The sequence below is a fragment of the Pseudonaja textilis genome, chromosome 5, assembly GCF_049901715.1.
Source record: "Pseudonaja textilis isolate UNSWEBS1 chromosome 5, rPseTex1.2, whole genome shotgun sequence".
Classification (NCBI taxonomy): Eukaryota; Metazoa; Chordata; class Lepidosauria; order Squamata; family Elapidae; genus Pseudonaja; species Pseudonaja textilis.
The window spans coordinates 5,456,877-5,475,103 of NC_141994.1; the positions used below are offsets into that span (position 1 = coordinate 5,456,877).

At 36.3% G+C, this 18,227-nt stretch overlaps 1 protein-coding gene across 2 annotated transcripts in view; it reads left to right on the forward strand.

Annotated features, from left to right (window-relative positions):
• The window catches only part of CFTR (CF transmembrane conductance regulator), a 101,513-nt gene extending 84,635 nt beyond the window's left edge, over positions 1-16,878 (forward strand). For both annotated transcript variants that reach the window (XM_087934050.1, XM_026713158.2), the window contains exons 24-27: positions 1,895-1,984; positions 6,920-7,092; positions 12,213-12,318; positions 15,833-16,878. In XM_087934050.1, the coding sequence (XP_087790176.1) occupies positions 1,895-1,984; positions 6,920-7,092; positions 12,213-12,318; positions 15,833-16,039 (576 nt within the window). In that variant the 3' untranslated portion in view covers positions 16,040-16,878. The remainder of the gene's footprint in view (positions 1-1,894; positions 1,985-6,919; positions 7,093-12,212; positions 12,319-15,832) is intronic.
• The last annotated feature ends 1,349 nt before the right edge of the window (positions 16,879-18,227 follow it).

The following is an 18,227-nucleotide window of genomic DNA, read 5'->3' on the forward strand; positions in this document are numbered from 1 at the left end:
CAGACATAGTTTCGCTATTGTATTAGTACAACCACACCCACTAATCTCAAGAAACTATTATCACAGAGAACACTGCTAATTCCATTTAGTTAAAGAAACCTATAGAAGCATAAGAAAACGAAGATCTTAATCAACAGGCCCTGCCTCAGGCAAGTTATTTTTCTCTAACTAGGCATAGATTTTCAAATAATGTTCCATACAAACTGAATAAAGTAGAACATGTGCTCTTTTCTTTGAAGCATTTCTCTTTCATAAGCTGCTGAAGTTCTTAGGACCTATTCTCAGGAACCATAGGATAATTTGAATATCCTGCAGAGATCAAAGAACGGTTTTCCTACCATTTTCTCATGAAGTGTTTGTTTCCTGAGGTTGGATAGGTATATGATATTGTTTGAGCAGGGTCTGTGGGCCTTGAGCCATTCCTTTATCTTGAGGGGAATTTAGAAAGCTGTCTTGGAGTATTAATCTAGGGCTGTAATTCTGTGCATCTCTACTTGAAAAAAAATAAAGTTTCTTAAATTAAGTCAACAGGCATAGATTGATTTGCAAGTCTGCTATTGCAAATAAGTGCTTTGAATATGTACATGCTTGATTAAATATTGTTGTCAAATGGCAAATGTTAATGTGACAAATACAAACATACCTTCCCTCCTCAGTAAAAAATTACCATTTTATTTATGTAGTATTTATATATAGTATATAATTATTTACATGCTGTTTTTCATCCCACCCAGTGCCCAAGTATACAACTAAAGACAGTAAAATCTCTTAGCAAAAAAAGAAAAAAAAAAGAACGGGAATGACAAAAGGCAAAAACTCATCAAAATAAAAAGATCATAGCAGCTCATCCAAGGTCTGAGAGGATGGAGACCTATTAGGCACCTCTTGGAGGATGTAACACCACAATTGAGGTGCCACAATACAGATTATCTCTGTGATAATCTTTCACTAATCTCAAATGAGTGCCCTGAAGGCACTTGGGCTGGGCTGACGATCTGATTAGAAGTTATACTTGCCAATAAATAATTGTCTCCGGCACAGGAAAATCCATTAAATGTATGGAAACCAATCTATCTTAATTCCTGGAATTAGGCAAAACAATGAAGAAGCGGAATGGAAGCAGAAACTTCCATTATATCTGCCAAGGAGAAGTAGTTTTAGTAGGGAAGATCAGTTAAGAACTCAAAGTAGAACCTTACCATATCACAAAATGACCCAATAGTCAATGCCAACTAGATTCTTAATTATTTACTGTTTAAAATAACTAACAATGTAATTTATTACCTAAAACCAATAAAACTGAACAGGTAATGTCTTCTTCAAGTTGAAATTTTTGTGACCTATGTAGTTGTCTTGGTTATACGGTAGTAACTTGCTGTTGTCGCTGTCCTTTCTTTTTCTTAACAATCTGTCTCCTTTCCTGAAGTTATTGTATTTATGATTAGCTCTGATTAGCTGCCATGTTTAAAGAAATCAGCCAATCATAGTCTAATCATATACTGTACTCTACTGTACTGTACAGTTTGCTATGCTATGCTATTATATCCTATATATTTCTAGATAGTATAGAAGTATAATATTGATACAAAACTACAACTATACAGGACTGAAATATCTTCATTTATTTTGAGAATAGAAAATAGAAAACCACCAGTGAACTCAGTGGTACTTATTAGATATGTTTCATAATGTTTATCTATAGTATTTATTCAAGGAAAACAAATCTCTCTTTGTTCTTCTTAGAAAATAGTCGTTATTTGTGGAAAGGAAAACTGTTAACACATTCAAATATCTGATTTGTTAATTCAGAGAAAACTAAAAATTATTTCTTATTTCTAGCTGGTGACATTGTTTTAACAATATTTTTGTTTCATTTTTTTTCCTGCTTCCTCAGAAAGTGTTTATATTCTCTGGATCCTTTAGAAAAAACTTGGATCCTTATGGACAATGGACTGATGAAGAACTATGGAATGTTACTGAAGAGGTAGGAAATATTCACCTTTGTTCTCTAACTTTTAAGCAAGATCTTTATAATGGATGCATGAGCATCCATTTTAGAAACATGGCTTATAATTTTCATGTAAACATATAAATAGGAGATTTGCCCAAGAACTCTGTCACCTATCTGACAGTTTATAAAATAGATTTCGCCTTGTTCCTTAGAATATGCACTCCCTTGGGAAAAAAAGACACATATAATTAGGGAAATCACTAAATGATTTTATTGGTTTGCTTGAAAGTTTGCAATGTTAGACTCTCCACTGCCTTGATGGGTTTATTTATTCTTGTCTGCTTACTTTTGCATTGTCTTTGTATCCTACATTTGTTTGTTTATTGGGTTTAAAGCTAGATTTGGAAATGTGGCAAAGAGCTGTGTCAATGGACCGGTGTTTCCCTGAAAATAGAAGACTCTGTCTTATATTTTTTTGGGCCATTCAAAAAGGTACCAGGCCTTATTTTCAGGGGATGTCATCCACTGACTAACCTCATTTGTGCGCGTCACCCCCGGCCTCCTTTTTGCTGTCAGAGGCCTTCAGGAATTTTTTCTGCAACCGGCAAGGCTTTCCTGAAGACCTCTGCATCCGATAACAAGAGGTCTGGATTGATCCAGAGCTTTCTTACCAGCTACAGAGGCCTTCAGGAAAGCCTTGCCAGCCTTGCTGGCTGCAGAAGAAATGGGCTGGCAAGGCAGGTGTTGGGGTATGCGAGGCCTGACTACAACTGTCCAAAGGTAAGTAGTAGGGCAGCTCTATCTCCCCACCCCAGCTTAATTTTTGTGCACTCTGGACTGGGCGGGATCTTAATTAGGGCTTATTTTGGGGGGAGTAGGGCTTGTATTGGGTGCACGTGTAAAAATCAAGCTAGGACTTACTTTTGGGGGGAAACAGGGTACAGTGCTCTGATTGTAAGGATACTTTCAGGAATGACTAAAATCAAACCATGATAGAAAGTCAAAACTAGAATTATGAATCAACTTTCATCATAAGGTATGCTCCTGCAGAATAAAAACTGGAATTCTGTGTAGTGAAAGCTGAAAAGTAGACAATTTTAAAATGTTTGAGCACTCCTAGGTATTATACCACATTTGGGAAACTTATTGCTTCCATGACTAGTATAAAGTTAGAAATAAAACAATATTCAAAATGACATTTGTTTTGAATTTTTCCAGTATACTTTTATAATGTTTATTTTATGTTTTATATTATTCTCCAGCTGAATTCATCTGGAGTTGCACATTTGAATATTCTGTATATGATAAGATGTGAAACATTATATAAAATAGAGCTAATATGCTAATATTTTGAAAACACTTAAAAGTCATTGGAAAATAAGACACACACAAAAACTATACACAGCTTAATTAAGGCATCTCTTTATTAAGTGATCTCTTTACCATTTAATATGCCAAGATGATGACTATTCGCAAACTAGCCAATAGGTAGATATAGATAGGTGATCCTTGAAATATCAAAGTTTCAAACGTTTTTTGTTTTTTAAACCATCAGCATTTGGGCTGGAAATAGAGTGGAAGTCATCAGGTACCATAGCATAAACTTAATTGACAATGTGAACAGATTCTTAATTTTCTAATCATCTTCAAAACAGTGGAACAGGTACAGTGGTGTTGAAAGAGTTTCCAGGACTAACACTATATATGCCACGAAACAGATTACTCATGGGAAAAAAAAGAATCGTTCTATGACAAGTTCTGCCCATCACTAGCTGGCAGGAAAACCATCTGCCAATTATTGTGCTGAGTAAGAACAGAGCAATTCTGTCTGTAGGATTTTGCTTATCCTCTTTAAGTCTCAGATTCCTTTCCTCTTATTACTCATTACTCATTACTCATTTTACCATAAGATAAGCTGATAATATTATTATTTTGTTTCTTTAGAAAAGAGATCTGAATCAAAGAGCATTTTATTTAAAATTTACCTTCCCTTTCAAGTGGGAGGGCTCTTCCCGTTTGCCCATTGTTTTCTTATTTCAGTCTTGCGCTAAATAAGATCCAAACAGTTACAGCACTTGCAGTATAGTTGCTATCTGCCAATTCAGATGGCTCACCAACACGGTTTGTTTCTGTTCATTTCTTTAGAGAGACAATAACCGAATAGCCACAGATGACAGTGTGCATGTATATGTGTGGTGTGTGTGACCGAATGAACTTTAAACGGCCAAGAAACACTCCTATCATTCATTGACCTGCAACTGTTTCATTTCCAGTGTAATAGGTGGTAAACCACAATAGATTTTGCATTACTAGGCACTGTGGTGGCGCAGTGGTTAGAATGCAGTATTGTAGGCTAACTTTGCCCATAGCCAAGAGATGGATCCTGACTGGCTCCAAGTTGACTCAGCCTTCCATTCTTCCGAAATCAAGTAAAATGAGGACCAGATTGTTTGGAGGCAATATGCTGACATTATAAATTGCTCAGAGTGATGTAAAGCACTTAAGGAGCGGTATATAAGTCTAAGTGCTATTGCCAATGCTATGGCTATTATTTCAGAAGAGCTAAGGTCAACTTAAGCGCGCCAGTGTGCGGAAGCGAAACAAAAGCATCTGAAGGAAAAAACCCACAATTGGATATTGCAATTGGATCAGATACTTATTCGGTTCTTATTGACTTAGTTTACTGGATGACCTTGAAGGAGTAATTTTATTTCAACTCTGTCTATCTTACAAGGCTGTGGTAAGGGTAAAATTTAGAGATTCCTTTCATGTATCTCGGAAGAAGAATTAGGGTTAGGAGGACTTTGACTGTGCTTGGTAACGAAGGAGAATCAGGCTTAATTAATCCTTCAGGGAATACCAAGACTGGGAATTAAAGAGAAAAAACCCATAAGAAGGAAATGGCAAAGCCTTTCTGCATTGCTGCCAAGAAAATTACAAGGACATAATAAAAAAAAAAAATTACATGTAGTGTGACTGAAAGGAAACTACTCATCTTGCCAGATGTATGAGTTTTTGAATTATCAGAGGAAAGGTGGCGTGTAAATGCAAAAAAAACCCAGAATATAGGAGTCCCAGTTTATTCCCAATCAGCAGTCTCAAAAGTAGCATAGTTCGGACCACTGAGTACTGCTGAGATTCAGAATAACAAAATATTCTTGTATTTTTAAATTATATATAGTGTTTATTATAACACTCTGTCTAAGTCTTAAAGGTAAAGATAAAGGTTTCCCCTGTCCAGGTGGTGGTGCTTTCAAACTGCTAGGTTGGCTGAGGCAAGTAATGGGAACTCACCCAGTCATGTGGCACTAGGGTCTTGAACCCAGGCTGTCAGCTTTCTAGCTCATTGTCTATTAATTGGTAAGTGTAGATAATTTATCAAGGCTATCATACTTTAGGACAGGCACTTCTGTCCTAAATCAAAGCCCGAAAAAAGACTGAAATGAGTCCAGAAATGCACGGTTTTCTTGGCTTCAGAGCATCAGGTCGTTGTGGGACAAACCAATATCTTCACTTTCCTTATTTAATTATATATTAATTTTGACATTATTTGAAGGAAGCGAAAGTAAAACCACAAAATAAAGTGCATCTTTTTTTCTTCATCAATGAAGGGATGTCATATTTTACATTGTAACGGCTCCCTCTGGTGATAAAACATTTTTTAAATCTGTTTTCTTTTGAAACAGGTGACTTTTTTTTTTATTTTGGTGGTTTGGGAATTATTTTGAGGCCAGTGTTCAGGGATAATAAAAGGCTACAGTGATACTTTTTTAAGGGCACTATTTACCTATTATCCCAACTCAAAAGTATCTTTTTTTAAATGACACAAAAATCCAATCCCATCTTCTCGGGGTCTTCTATAAGGGTTACAGAAATGATACTGGGGGTTTATTTTAAGAGGTGGTTGAAACTGTGCAATTAATGCCCTATTTTTGCATATGCATTGGGTGGGCATGACCACCATTTGGTTGGACTTAGTAGAAAATGAAATGAGGCAGAGAAAAATGAGCATACCTGTTCTTTTAAATACTTGACTGCTCTCAGCTTTAAGAAAGAATATCTTGAAGTGTTGCTTCTGTCATTGTTAACATTCCACACAAAGGCTTGTTAACTTGGCAAACCTTTCTGCCAAACTCCCCTGTATAAACATCTTTTTCCTATTGTCATTCTTTCAGTTAATATTCACCATTTTCAGTACTAAAACTTGATTAGTATGGTTCCTTTATATACACAAAATACTTGGGTGAAGTATTGCAAAACAGATTTTAGCAGGAAACGATAGCATGGTAATGCTGAGATTGTGTAATTGTGGTTTCATGCCTGATTATGGAATTGCCCCTATTGAATTATTCTCATACGTTGTTTAGACTAAAGATTTGTATTTAATATGCATTCTTTATTAGATACAAACCCCTTATGTCTCTTTTTAAAAAAAATCGTGGCAAAACAACGGAGGTGACTTCAGGGAACTGAACAGGGAAACGAATCCATTAAGAGACATGCAACGAGGGGGAAATTGTTAAAGTGCCAGCAACAAACATTTCCTTGCTGGGAAAGTGCTTCTGTTTCAAGCCACGTTTATTTATTATAGTTAAGGAGGTATAGAATCAAGCAGCATATAAAATAGAATTCCTGTAACTCAAGATGCTAAGTCCAGATAAATTATCAACTCCACAGTGCAGAGTACTAATCAACCAGAAATTGGCACCAGAAGTACAAACAAGTCAGAATGAAGATAACAAATTATAGCTTTGTGTTAATTCCCAAACATGCGAAATGAGTTTCATGTGGTCCAAAGGTTTTATGTCAATATCCTGTACTGGCTTTATCTCACGTGGCATATCAAACATTACATTGCTCTATGAATAATGCTCCAAGGTTTTAATTGCTGAAATAAAACAAAGCCATTTGTGTGATACACAACGTTTATTTTTCTCTCCTCTCTTTGTCCAATTGTTATGCTTTCAGGTTGGACTGAAATCTGTAATAGAGCAATTCCCAGGCCAACTTGATTTTATTCTGATTGATGGTGGCTACGTCCTCAGCCATGGACATAAGCAGTTGATGTGTCTTGCCAGATCAATTCTCAGTAAAGCTAAAATTCTCCTTCTTGATGAACCAAGTGCTCACCTTGATCAAAAGTAAGTACCCCAAAAATACTGTACAGGTGGTCCTTGACTTACCACAGTTTGCTTAGGAACCGTCCAAAGTTATAATTGCACTGAAAAAAAGCGACGACCATTTTCACACTGACTGACAAATGAGTTCACATTTATGATGGCTGCATGATCATGGAGTCATGTGATCCCCGTCTGTGACTTTCTGACACACAACGTCAATAGGGAAGCCACATTCACTACAACCGTGTTACTCATTTAACAACTGCTACGATACCCTTAACAAATGTAACGAGAAAAGTCGTAAAGTGAGGCAAGGCTCACTTAACAAATTTCTCTTAGCAACATAAATTACAGGCTCACTTGTCATCGTAAGTTGAGGACTACCTATGTTCATATATATCGGCTATAATGGAGTGATTCCGGTTTGCCTGCATTCAGAATTTTACACCGCAAAAGTACATGCTGAATTGATAAAAAAAGTATACGCATTGCCCTATTTATAGTTCAATATAAAAATGGCTTTCAACAGTTTGGATGCCATCTTGCAATTCCCTCTTCTAATTTCATTGTATACATAATGCTTAAATGATCAGAGAATAAATACAAAAAATATGGCAACTCTCTGCAACACTAATCATGCTGTTGGCATTAGCCAAAACTGCATCTTAAATAAACAGATCAATGGAAGGAATTTTACCATTGTCTGAAAACAACCTACAGAGATTCAGTCCCTGGTCTTAATACGGCATCGAGATTTGGAATGAAAGATTGGGTGGCACTAGACGGAAGCTGTTTTCCTAAAGGCATTATAACAGAGGGGTGATGTGGTTTTATAAATTTAGCAGGCATATGGCATGGAAGACCAGTATTCTCCCCTAGGATCAATATAAAAATTTTCAAAAGAGCAGAACCAAAGTTTGCTTTACAGACAAAATAACATCCCAGGCCCAGGCAGCGAACGGTTTTTATCATATACCCAAGGTCCTTGTAAGTTACATCTACCTTAAAAGGGTAGATCCATATTTGCACTGTATTCATTTTTCATTTCTAGTTGGATTGGTCTCTTGCTCTGAGCTTGGAAGGGTTTTGATTTATTATGTACCATCAAGTTGGTGCTGATCTTAGTAATCATGCAGACTGTCTTCAAGATAATCCGTCTCCAATCTGATCCTTCAGATCTTCTATCAGTGCACCTATCATCATTCTAACTGAGTGTATCCACCTTGTTGCTGATAGCCACAGGATTATCGCATCCTTAACATTTAGAGATGATAGGCAGAAGTTGAACAAGTATCTTCTTAAAACTAAACTTCTATTTAGTTAGGCCCAGAAGTAATATTTGGCACTCTTCAAGCTTTAAAATAGTGTAATAATTTACAATAATAAAGGCCAGTATGCAATCACTTTAGTCATTGTCTATGCATTGCAGGATGAAAGGCCTCTTCTGCATGTTTCCAACCAATACTGTCCTGAGCTTTCTTTTTCCAATTGGGGCCGCAATTCTGGCTGATGTCATCAATCCATCTTGTTTTAGGTCTCTTTCGCGGAAGCTTTTTTATCAAGTGGGATCCATTCTGTGACTGTCTTGGTCCACCTGCCACCAGTTCTTCTTGCTATGTGACCAGCTCATTTCTATTTCAATTCTTTTACTCCCTTAATGATATAATAAACATTTCATTTGTTGTCTAATTCATGTGCAGGTCTTTCTACCTTGTCTTGTAATTCCATGGTTCTTTGTGCCACTCGGAGCTTTTGTATCGATTGTCCATGTTTAACTTGTATATATTAGAGCAGGTAGCACACACTGATTAAAAGTTTGCTCTTCAGGCATACGGGGCGGTTGTTCTTGAAAATTATACTTCGCTTGTCTAATGCTTGCCAATCACATTTAACACGCTGTTCAATTTCCTTTATTGTATCACCTTCCATTGAAATCTGTTGGCCAAGGTATATGAACCTGGTTTTTTTTTCAGGTTTACTTTTAAGCCAAATTGTTCTTCTGCTTTGTGCATTTCTTTTATGTGTCTTTGTATCTTTCCTGGTCTTGTGAGAAGAGAACAACATCATCTGCAAACCTTAAGTTATTTAAATAGGCGCCATTGCTTTTTATTCCATCTTTTGCCCAGTCTAGTTTGTGAAATATTTCTTCAAGGCAGGCTGAGAAAAGGAGAGGTGCGATGGTATCACCTTATCATATGCTTGTTGTATGTTGACTTCCACTTTAAGATCATTAAGGCAAATTGCCGCCATTGTTTTTTTTTTTCCATATATTGATTGTAGTAAGTTTATGCGAGCAGTGTCCATGCCTTGGTTGAGCAATGCATTAATTATTGTTTGCTGGAATACTGAGTCAAACACCTTTTTGGAGTCAGTCAAAGCCATGCACAGTGGCATGGTGTACTCATACCTGTCAGGTCTCCCTGCTATCCTAAGAAAGAAAACCCCAAATCCATTGATTTAGAAAAGAAGTACTTTTGCTAAGAATGAACTGATAGCAGAAAAAGCAAGGCAAGATCTGAAAGTCACCTCCAAACATTTCCCACAGGATCCAGCCCAGAAAGACTAATCAGGGTCCAAGAGGATGTTATGGGAAAGGCTCTTCTGCAGGTATTGTGTGCCTCCAGAGTCCCAGGAAAGTTGGCTTTGAAAATGTCTAAACAACTCCACTCGGCAGCACCATAGTTCATGAGTGAAAACCTCCCACTTGTTATGGGAACTCTTCACAATGGCTTGCTTCCCCGTCCCAAATGCCTAAGCCACCCCACCCTGTTTCTACGGCAGCCGAGAGCAAGCAAGCTGCAAACGCCATATTGGGGATCCGGCTGATAGTGCCTTTCAATGAACAACCTGGATGTGATCCATTGTGCTATTGCTACTTCTGCCCTCTGCCTGCTCCTTTGGCTGTGCATCATTTAATGTTCTCAATATTCCTTTTGCTATTATCTTGTGTAGATGACTGAAAGAAGGCTTATTGGGCAATAGTTCTTTAAATCATCTCACGTCCCTTTTTTGTGCACTAAAATCACTTCAGCATTTTTCCATGAAATGCTTTGAGCATTTCAACCATAACAGTCATTTCCTGAAGCTTTGCCATTTTTCATTGATTTTATGGCACTTGATTCTTCCTCCGCTAGGATGTCTGGCATTTCCTCTTTCATGGGTAGGTGTTGTTACTTTCGTTACTCTTGATTGCTGTATAGCTCTCAGGAGAATTTTCCAATTATTTCTAAAACTTCCCCAACACAGAGCCATCTTCACATTTTAACGCAAAATCCTTCTTTCTTATATTTATAAACTTGCATTTTTCTCTATCAATCCCTTTGGGTTTTTTTCAATTGTTTTTTTTTACAAGCTTCATGTTAAACTGATGTGTTTCTTCTTGGATACATTTCTTATGATCTTGCAAAGTTAAACATACTCCAGTTTATTAGTGAAACATCCAGTATTCTTCATTGTCCATCATTTTTTCATTAAATCAATAGTTTCATCAGAGATTTGACTGTACAAAGTGGTTTTTTTTTTGGTGGTGCTATAGATGTAGCAGATTCAAGGATGTTTTTGACTATTTGTTCATTTTGGTCCGTAATGTTAATCTCTTCCAAATCTTGCAATAGAGCAAAGCAATTTGATAGATCAATCTCAAAATTGCTGTTCTCTTCTAACAGCTTATCACTCTTTATTTTGGGGTTTTTTTTGGGTGTGACATCTTTATCATTTTCATACATTCTTTTTATCAGTCTATTTTCACTTTAGCTTGTACCATTCTATGCTCACTTCCAATGTTAAAACGATTGATGACGGTACAATTGCAGAATATAGTTTTATCATTTGACTTGATGTTGTCCATTTCACTTGTGTACCCAAATGGACTCTTCCATGTCCATTTACTGCTAGCATTTTTTCTTGTAAAATGAGTTCATGATATAAAGTTCCTGTCCTTCAGCAAAATCTATTAGTCTGTCGCCTCTATTATCTCATCCACCACTTCCATATGGACCAGTTGCTTTTTCTCCAGGTATTGTTCTTCCTATTCTTGCATTGTCATTGTATTGTCATTTTTCTTTGTGTTGAAGGTAGGCCACATCATCATAAAACTCTTCGACCTTATCATCACTATAACTTATTGTTAGCGTGTAAGCTTGTATTGTTTGCTCAATTGAATGATGCATTGGGCAGCATTCTCTGTTTGATATACTTTCAAATTTTACTACAGAGTCTTTCAGTTTTTGGTTGATGAAAAAACCAACTCCAGCACATTGTCTATCTTCAGTACCTCTAGTGCAAAGTAAATGCCCAGTCCTATTAAGTTCTACTACATTTTCATGCTATCATCATGTTTCACATAATGATATCCAATGTATATAGTTGAGTTCAGTCAACAGTTCTTCCAGTCAACATCCATTTTCACTGTTCGAATGTTGACTGTCCAAAGTCCAAAGGCATCTTGATTTAACCTGGTGATTCTTAACACCTTCTGCCTAGGGCTTCCAGGGAATGAGGGCTGTTTTTGAGGTTGTATCGGCATGTGGAAGGAATAGACCATAATCTGCCATGCTAGTCCAATGCAGGTTGGCAGATGTGATCAGTGTTAGTCTGCAATATAATGCAATATATGCAATATAAAGGGCAATATGCAATATTCTCTTGTTATAAAAACACTACAATAATGTAAGCTAATTTAATTATTGCAACTATTGCAACTTTCCACTAAACTCTTGAGAAATAGCTTGGTAATGATGTTTGATTCCTGATCATTGTTTGATCCTTGTAATCTTGTGCCTGCTTTAGGATAAAAAAATAATTATTAAACAAATTTAACCAATAGTCTGTTTTTTCTTTCTTGTAGCAAGTACTAACTTTCTAACTTTCTTTGGCTAAGGCAAGAAACATAATATATACAGGAACATAAAATAAGCACACACTTAATCTTGATTTGTTTTGCCATGAAAGTTACCTAAGTAACTAGTTAGGCCAAACTTTAACTGTATGTATCACTATGATATTGCATCTGAACTTTAACCACCATAGAGTAATATAATAAAAGTGGACAAACATTGTAAAAACGTCTGTTCAAAATCTTGGCATTTAACTACATTTTTATATTGCATTTGCTCACATATTAAAAAACGTTTCTCTTTCAGGACCTTCCAAGTCATCAAAAAGACGCTCAAGAAAGCATTTGCAAACTGTACAGTGATTTTATCGGAACATAGATTAGAAGCTCTGCTAGAATGCCAGCAATATTTGGTGAGCAGTGATTAAACAAGTAAATCCTGAGCGATATCAAATAATTTACTGTAGCCAGTACATTTGTGCCTCGTTTTATTTTTACAGCTGACTACTACCTCTCCCAGTGTCAGAAACTACTATGTAGAGTCCCCTCAATCTCTAAAGTGGCTTATTGTGTTTTGTATAAATACCAGTTTGAAAAGCTCATTCTTGTTTGGGTTCCATCTAATAGCAAGCAGCTAGATAGCAGTCCACAAGTTGGCGCTCCTAGACTAGAATTTCCAGAATTCCTAGTCAGCGTGTATCCAATACATACGAAAAATGCCTTGTGATGAAGGCCGTTGAAACAGCAAAGCTGTGCCTCAAGAACAAATGGCTTGGGGCCTTCCATTTCCTGTCTCAGAAACACTCTGGGTCTCTAAACCCTGGGCTTAATTGCTTGCCTTGGTATAGCTGCTTAATAGAAGCCACTCTTCTAGGAAGACATATTTACTTGGCATCTTCCTTCACACCAGGGTTAGCCTGGTGTGTAAAATAGGTAGGAATTATGCAACCAATTTTTCCTAGCCATTAAGAAAATGAAAACAAATAAAAATCAAAATGAATTTTATATATCTACTGCCTGGGTCTGTATAATGAGACCTGTGACTAGGGAAGTCTATATCTTCTCTTGCTGGAGAAATAGATCAACCTTTCCACATGTAGACATAATTAATTTACTTTCAGAAAAACAGAAACCAAAGAGAAAAATAAAACTCTTCTTTGAAGCTTATGTACAGTACTCATTGTCAACGTACCAACTGATAAACCCAACCAAAGCAAACACCTCCGAGATCTTCCAAAGTTTGAATCCAAAACTTACATCATTTCAGCACCGAAGAAGGCAAAACTAGCTCTAATTCCCATGCTAGCCCACATAATTACAATATGGATTTCCCTTTCCCTCGATTAGTGCAAGTCACATTGTCCAATATTAAGTGTCATTATCTTGTTATGAGAAAAGTCTCTGATCTTGGCAGATACTGTCAATGTGTCCTTGGTTCTCACAGTTACTGCTTGAAGTCTGGAGCCTTCATTCCATCTCGCCCTTCCTTCCCCGCTGCTTCTTTGGCAACTTGAAAGCACTAATGTTTTCAACGGCATAAGCAATGCTTCAATCTTGACGCTCATAGACAAACGGACGAATAGTAGAGGAACTAATGACAGAGAGCTGTGATAGCATTTCACGAGAATCTCCAATGAGATAACGCAGAAGGAAGAAAGCTCTGAGCTAACCAAGGCTTACAACCACTGAATTTCGATAAGAGGAAGTATACATCCAGGGAAACACATTGCAGAGTAAAAGTGATCTAACGTAGTATTTCTAGATCAGATTTCTTACCCAATATTTAGAGATAAAATTTCTCAAAAGTAAATGTTTTTCTGCTTCCTTCTCTGGAGTTTCCAGATTCTAATACTTTAATTAGAGACTCAGCAATCTGATGTAGCTCCTTTTGCTAGCTCCAATATGTTGCTTCTCACCTGGACACTTAAAAGGTAAAAGGTAGTTCTCTATAGGAGAGGAAGAACTGGGAAGGATTTCTGTCTCCTAATGCCAAGATAAGCACCCCTCCTCCCAGAGTGACCTGCTTCAAGCAGAGAGAGGTATACAGTATATTAGGAAAGTTGGCAGTTTACATAACAGGCAGCCAGCAATCTGAGGGACTGAGAGCAAGTTGGCATAACAACAATTGAATGAATAGATGTAAAAACAGTAGAAAGTAAAGGTAATAGAGGAAAAAAAATGGCGGGCAGCTCCATTGGTAAAACCAGCTTCCTCTTTTTCCATTCTTCCAAGGAGAAAGAAAGGGTGAAGCCAGGATGGCAAACCCCAAATACACACAAGTAGATTCCAGACACAATCTGAAGAACAAACGGGAGAATATCGACAGAGTAACAATAGGAAACTAAGCAGTATTTTGTTTTCTGCTCCCTCTACAGTTCTCCTGGCAAACTAAATAGTCATTCTTTCAGAACAATATTTTTAAACATTTCTATGCGTGCTAGTAATTGAAAATCTGGAACAAAAAGTGAAATGGTGAACAATTTTGTTTGAATGCTACTGTTGCTAGCTTGAAACTACTGATGATCTTCAAAATACTTTTTTTTAAAAGTAATATATAAACAGAAACACCGGGTTTTGTATTAAAGCACTCATTGTCCTGAACACAACCTTCCTTAAAAAGAAGTGCACAATTAAAAAAAAACTGAACAATTATGCTAGCAAGAACATACGTGTAAGTCAGAAATAGCACATATTGTTTCATCAACTTGTTTCATGCATACTTTTATTCACAGTAGAAGAATCATAAATCAAACATGTTTGTTTGCTGAATGCTTAACGTATACCTACTTCAAATGTTTATTTCTATTTCTCCACAATTATGAACACATAAAGGTATTTTTATATATTTTTCATATTTTTATTAACACTTTATGTGCTAATTTTATTAACACATAAAGGTATTTTGGCAGAAGGAGACGAATTGCACTTCGTTCCATAAGTATTTTTCAACAATGGTACCAAGTTTGTCAGGGCCCTCAACAGTCTCCTCCAAATGAATTTCTCAGCTATCCACCTGTCATGTGTCACAGTCACTCTTTAAAGGTGATATCAACAGAAAAGCTTGCAGAAATTTTCTTCATCAGTAACAAAGCCTTCCTGACTGTATTTTCTTCCATTTCACCTTCCCCTGCCCTCCTGTTCCCCTTCCCTTGAAGCAAGTTGGCACTAGCTGCAGTAAAACTGCATATTAATATGCAGGGTTGTTATGTACACAACCCACAATTTATGAGAGATTCAACATATGGTGGAAAGGGGAAAATAGTATGTGATGGACCAGTAAGTCCTCCTGAAGATGGAGTCTACTATATTAACATTCTTTAGCTTATGCAAAAGGTAGATACCACGCTCCAATAAAATAAAATTGCAGGGGGAGGAGAAGAAGAAGAAGAGAAGGAAAAGGAGGGAGGAGAAGAAGAGAAAGAGGAGGAAGAAGAACATAGCAGGCTGAATTGTTCCTAGGCAAATACCAGAACAGAAAGAACACCACTAAAAATGCCGGAACAAGAACAGATTTAGGAATCTAAATTAATGAATGTATAATCCGTCTGCATAAAATGCTTCAAAATGCAAGGGTCAAATTAGTTATCAAGAACAAATGCTGTGTCTGGCTCTTGGAAATAACATGAAGATAATTGTCAACAAAGTGATAGAAATATCTATTTAAAGACTCATTGACTTTAATGTTGCTTGTTTCCTAGTTAATTATAGAATTATAGTCCAAGATGCCTAATTATGGCAGTTATTAATTCATTCTGCGTAATACATAAATGTATATTTTGTAGAGATATGAAATAATATTCTTGCATAATGGGAATAATACAAATGCAGTAAATAATTTGCTGATTATTCTAATTCTGTACGATAGCAATTGATTCCTGGATATATCAATTCATAAATAAATGTTATTTTCTCATTCCGATTTATTAGGTCATAGAAGAAAATAAAGTCAGGCAATATAAATCAATACAGAAGCTCTTAAGTGAAAAGAATTCTTTCCGTCAAGCTATCAGCTCTTCCGATGGAGCCAAGCTCTCCCAAATATATCCTAGGAACTCAAGCAAGCGAAGGTCAAGGCCTAAAATCAGTGCGTTGCCGGAGGAAACAGAGGAAGAAGTTCAAGAAACGCGGCTGTGAAGATGCCTCAAGATGCTGTCGCGTAGAGCTTCCTAGAATTGTTCTCAGGCAAATACCAGAACAGAAAGAACACCGCTAAAAATGCCGGAACAAGAACAGATTTAGGAATCTCAATTAACGAATGTATAATCCGTCTGCATAAAACGCTTCAAAATGCAAGGGTCAAATTAGTTATCAAGAACATGTATGTGAGATCTGATCCCAAAGAATTTTTTTCCATAAAATATCTTCTTTTTACAGACATGGGATGATCAGGATGATAATCAAGTTTTAAGTTATGAATTGAATTTTACATATATCACCGTAGGTATTTTACAGTACGTGAATATCATACAAAACAAGCATAGTTTGTACTTTTTGTATTTTAAGCTACAGTAAATCCATAAGCAAGTCTGATTTTAAAGGGCTGTTTTTGGTTTTTTTTTCAGAGAACAGACCAGGGACAAAGCATATATCTTTTGAGATCATTGGAAAAGAGGTCATGAACTGTATTTATTGCTGGGCAAATTATAGATATGTCAACCAAAATGAACATTTATGTCCTGGATTAACATAAATTGCCAGTTCTTTGTTTTTGACAAAATTGGGCATTTAAATCTTCAAACGAACATATGAGAACTTAAATTTAATTAGGGATTTTAAAATTATTTTTCCTATGTGTGAAAAGGACATGGGAAAAATGTGATTGAAATGTATACTGTTTTTATAATGCAAAGGCGTGAAAGCTGCATAACTTAAAAAAAAAGATTACACCTATTCATGTGATAGACATTATATTTAATTTCAAATATATTATCTGTTATAGTAGCCAAGAAAATATGAATTAAAAAGTAGGAAGTGGAATTAATTAATTGCATTTTTCTTGCTCTGAAATAATTCAACTTTGTTGGTAACATTTGTTGGTCCATTGTGTTTGTCAGATTAATCTCTTCCTATATGAGGTGAAAGGCACCAAATTGTGCTGTGTGCTCCTTTGTGTACTCCTGTGTGCTAGACTGCTCCTGTAAGATATAGTAGCTGATGTTTCATAATGTAAAAGAAAGGGTTAATCTACTGCTAATCTACTTCTCTATTGTATATGGATCAGGAGAATTTAGCGTTTTATTGTTTTTATAGCCAGCAAAATGAGTCTGAGCATTGTTTTCATTTTTTAAAATTTAGCATTGTTTTTAATTTTTAGAATTTGTAATTTTTTAGTGAAAAGAAGAAAAATATATTTGACTTTTGTGATCTTTTATACCGTACTATTTTATAGTGAACTGAAATTTCTCTAGCATATTTATTTCATAACTTCATTAAAATTACTGTGGCAGTCCTTTAATGAGAATGTTCTATATATTTTGAAAATAAAACGTATAACAAATTGTATTTGAATTTAAAGGGCCATCACAATTGTTTTTATTTTACATTTTTATACAATTTAGAGAAAAATTTGTAATGAAGATCCTAGCTACTGACTGCTGCATTACATATTTGGCTTATTTTTGTCCTCTTGTTTTAATGTGCAATAATGACATTGATCCTGATCAATGAAGTTGTGTAATGCAATATCTTGAGACCAATTTTTTTTCTTATTTCTACAGTGAATTTAGCCGTAGTCTTGATTTGGTAGCCAGGGTTCAGATTAAATCAGCAATGTCACAGTATCCTGGTGCTATTTTCTAGATCTTTTTAAGTAATCAGTAGCATTTTATTTGGTCCAAAGGCCCACCAGCCATTACCACAATGACTTCAGAATTGGTGTTTCTCTGCTGATCCGTTTTGTAACATTCTGTCCATCCTATTCCGTACAACCTGCAGCTTCTGAGGTAGATGCACATGGAGTGAATTGCAATATCAAGTGGGTATGATTGACTATTGTCAGGGCATCCAATTCCAGAAACATCTATCTGTAACTGTCACACAGTTGCCAGAGCTGCACAAAAGCTCTCCTGGGCTGGATTTCCAACTGCTCCTTTAGAACAGGGCTGTCAAACTTGTGGCCCGTGGGCTGGATGCTTCACGTTCTGGCCACACCCATGCCCTGTTTAGCGATGGGGGGAAAAGTAACGATACGTCACACAATGATACCGTGAAGACACGAATTTGACGCTCCTGCTTTAGAAGAACCTTAAAATTCTAGAAAACAAGCAATCAATTATTGCTTCATTGCTTAGCTTGTTGACTTCCTAGAAATTCTGATTGGTCA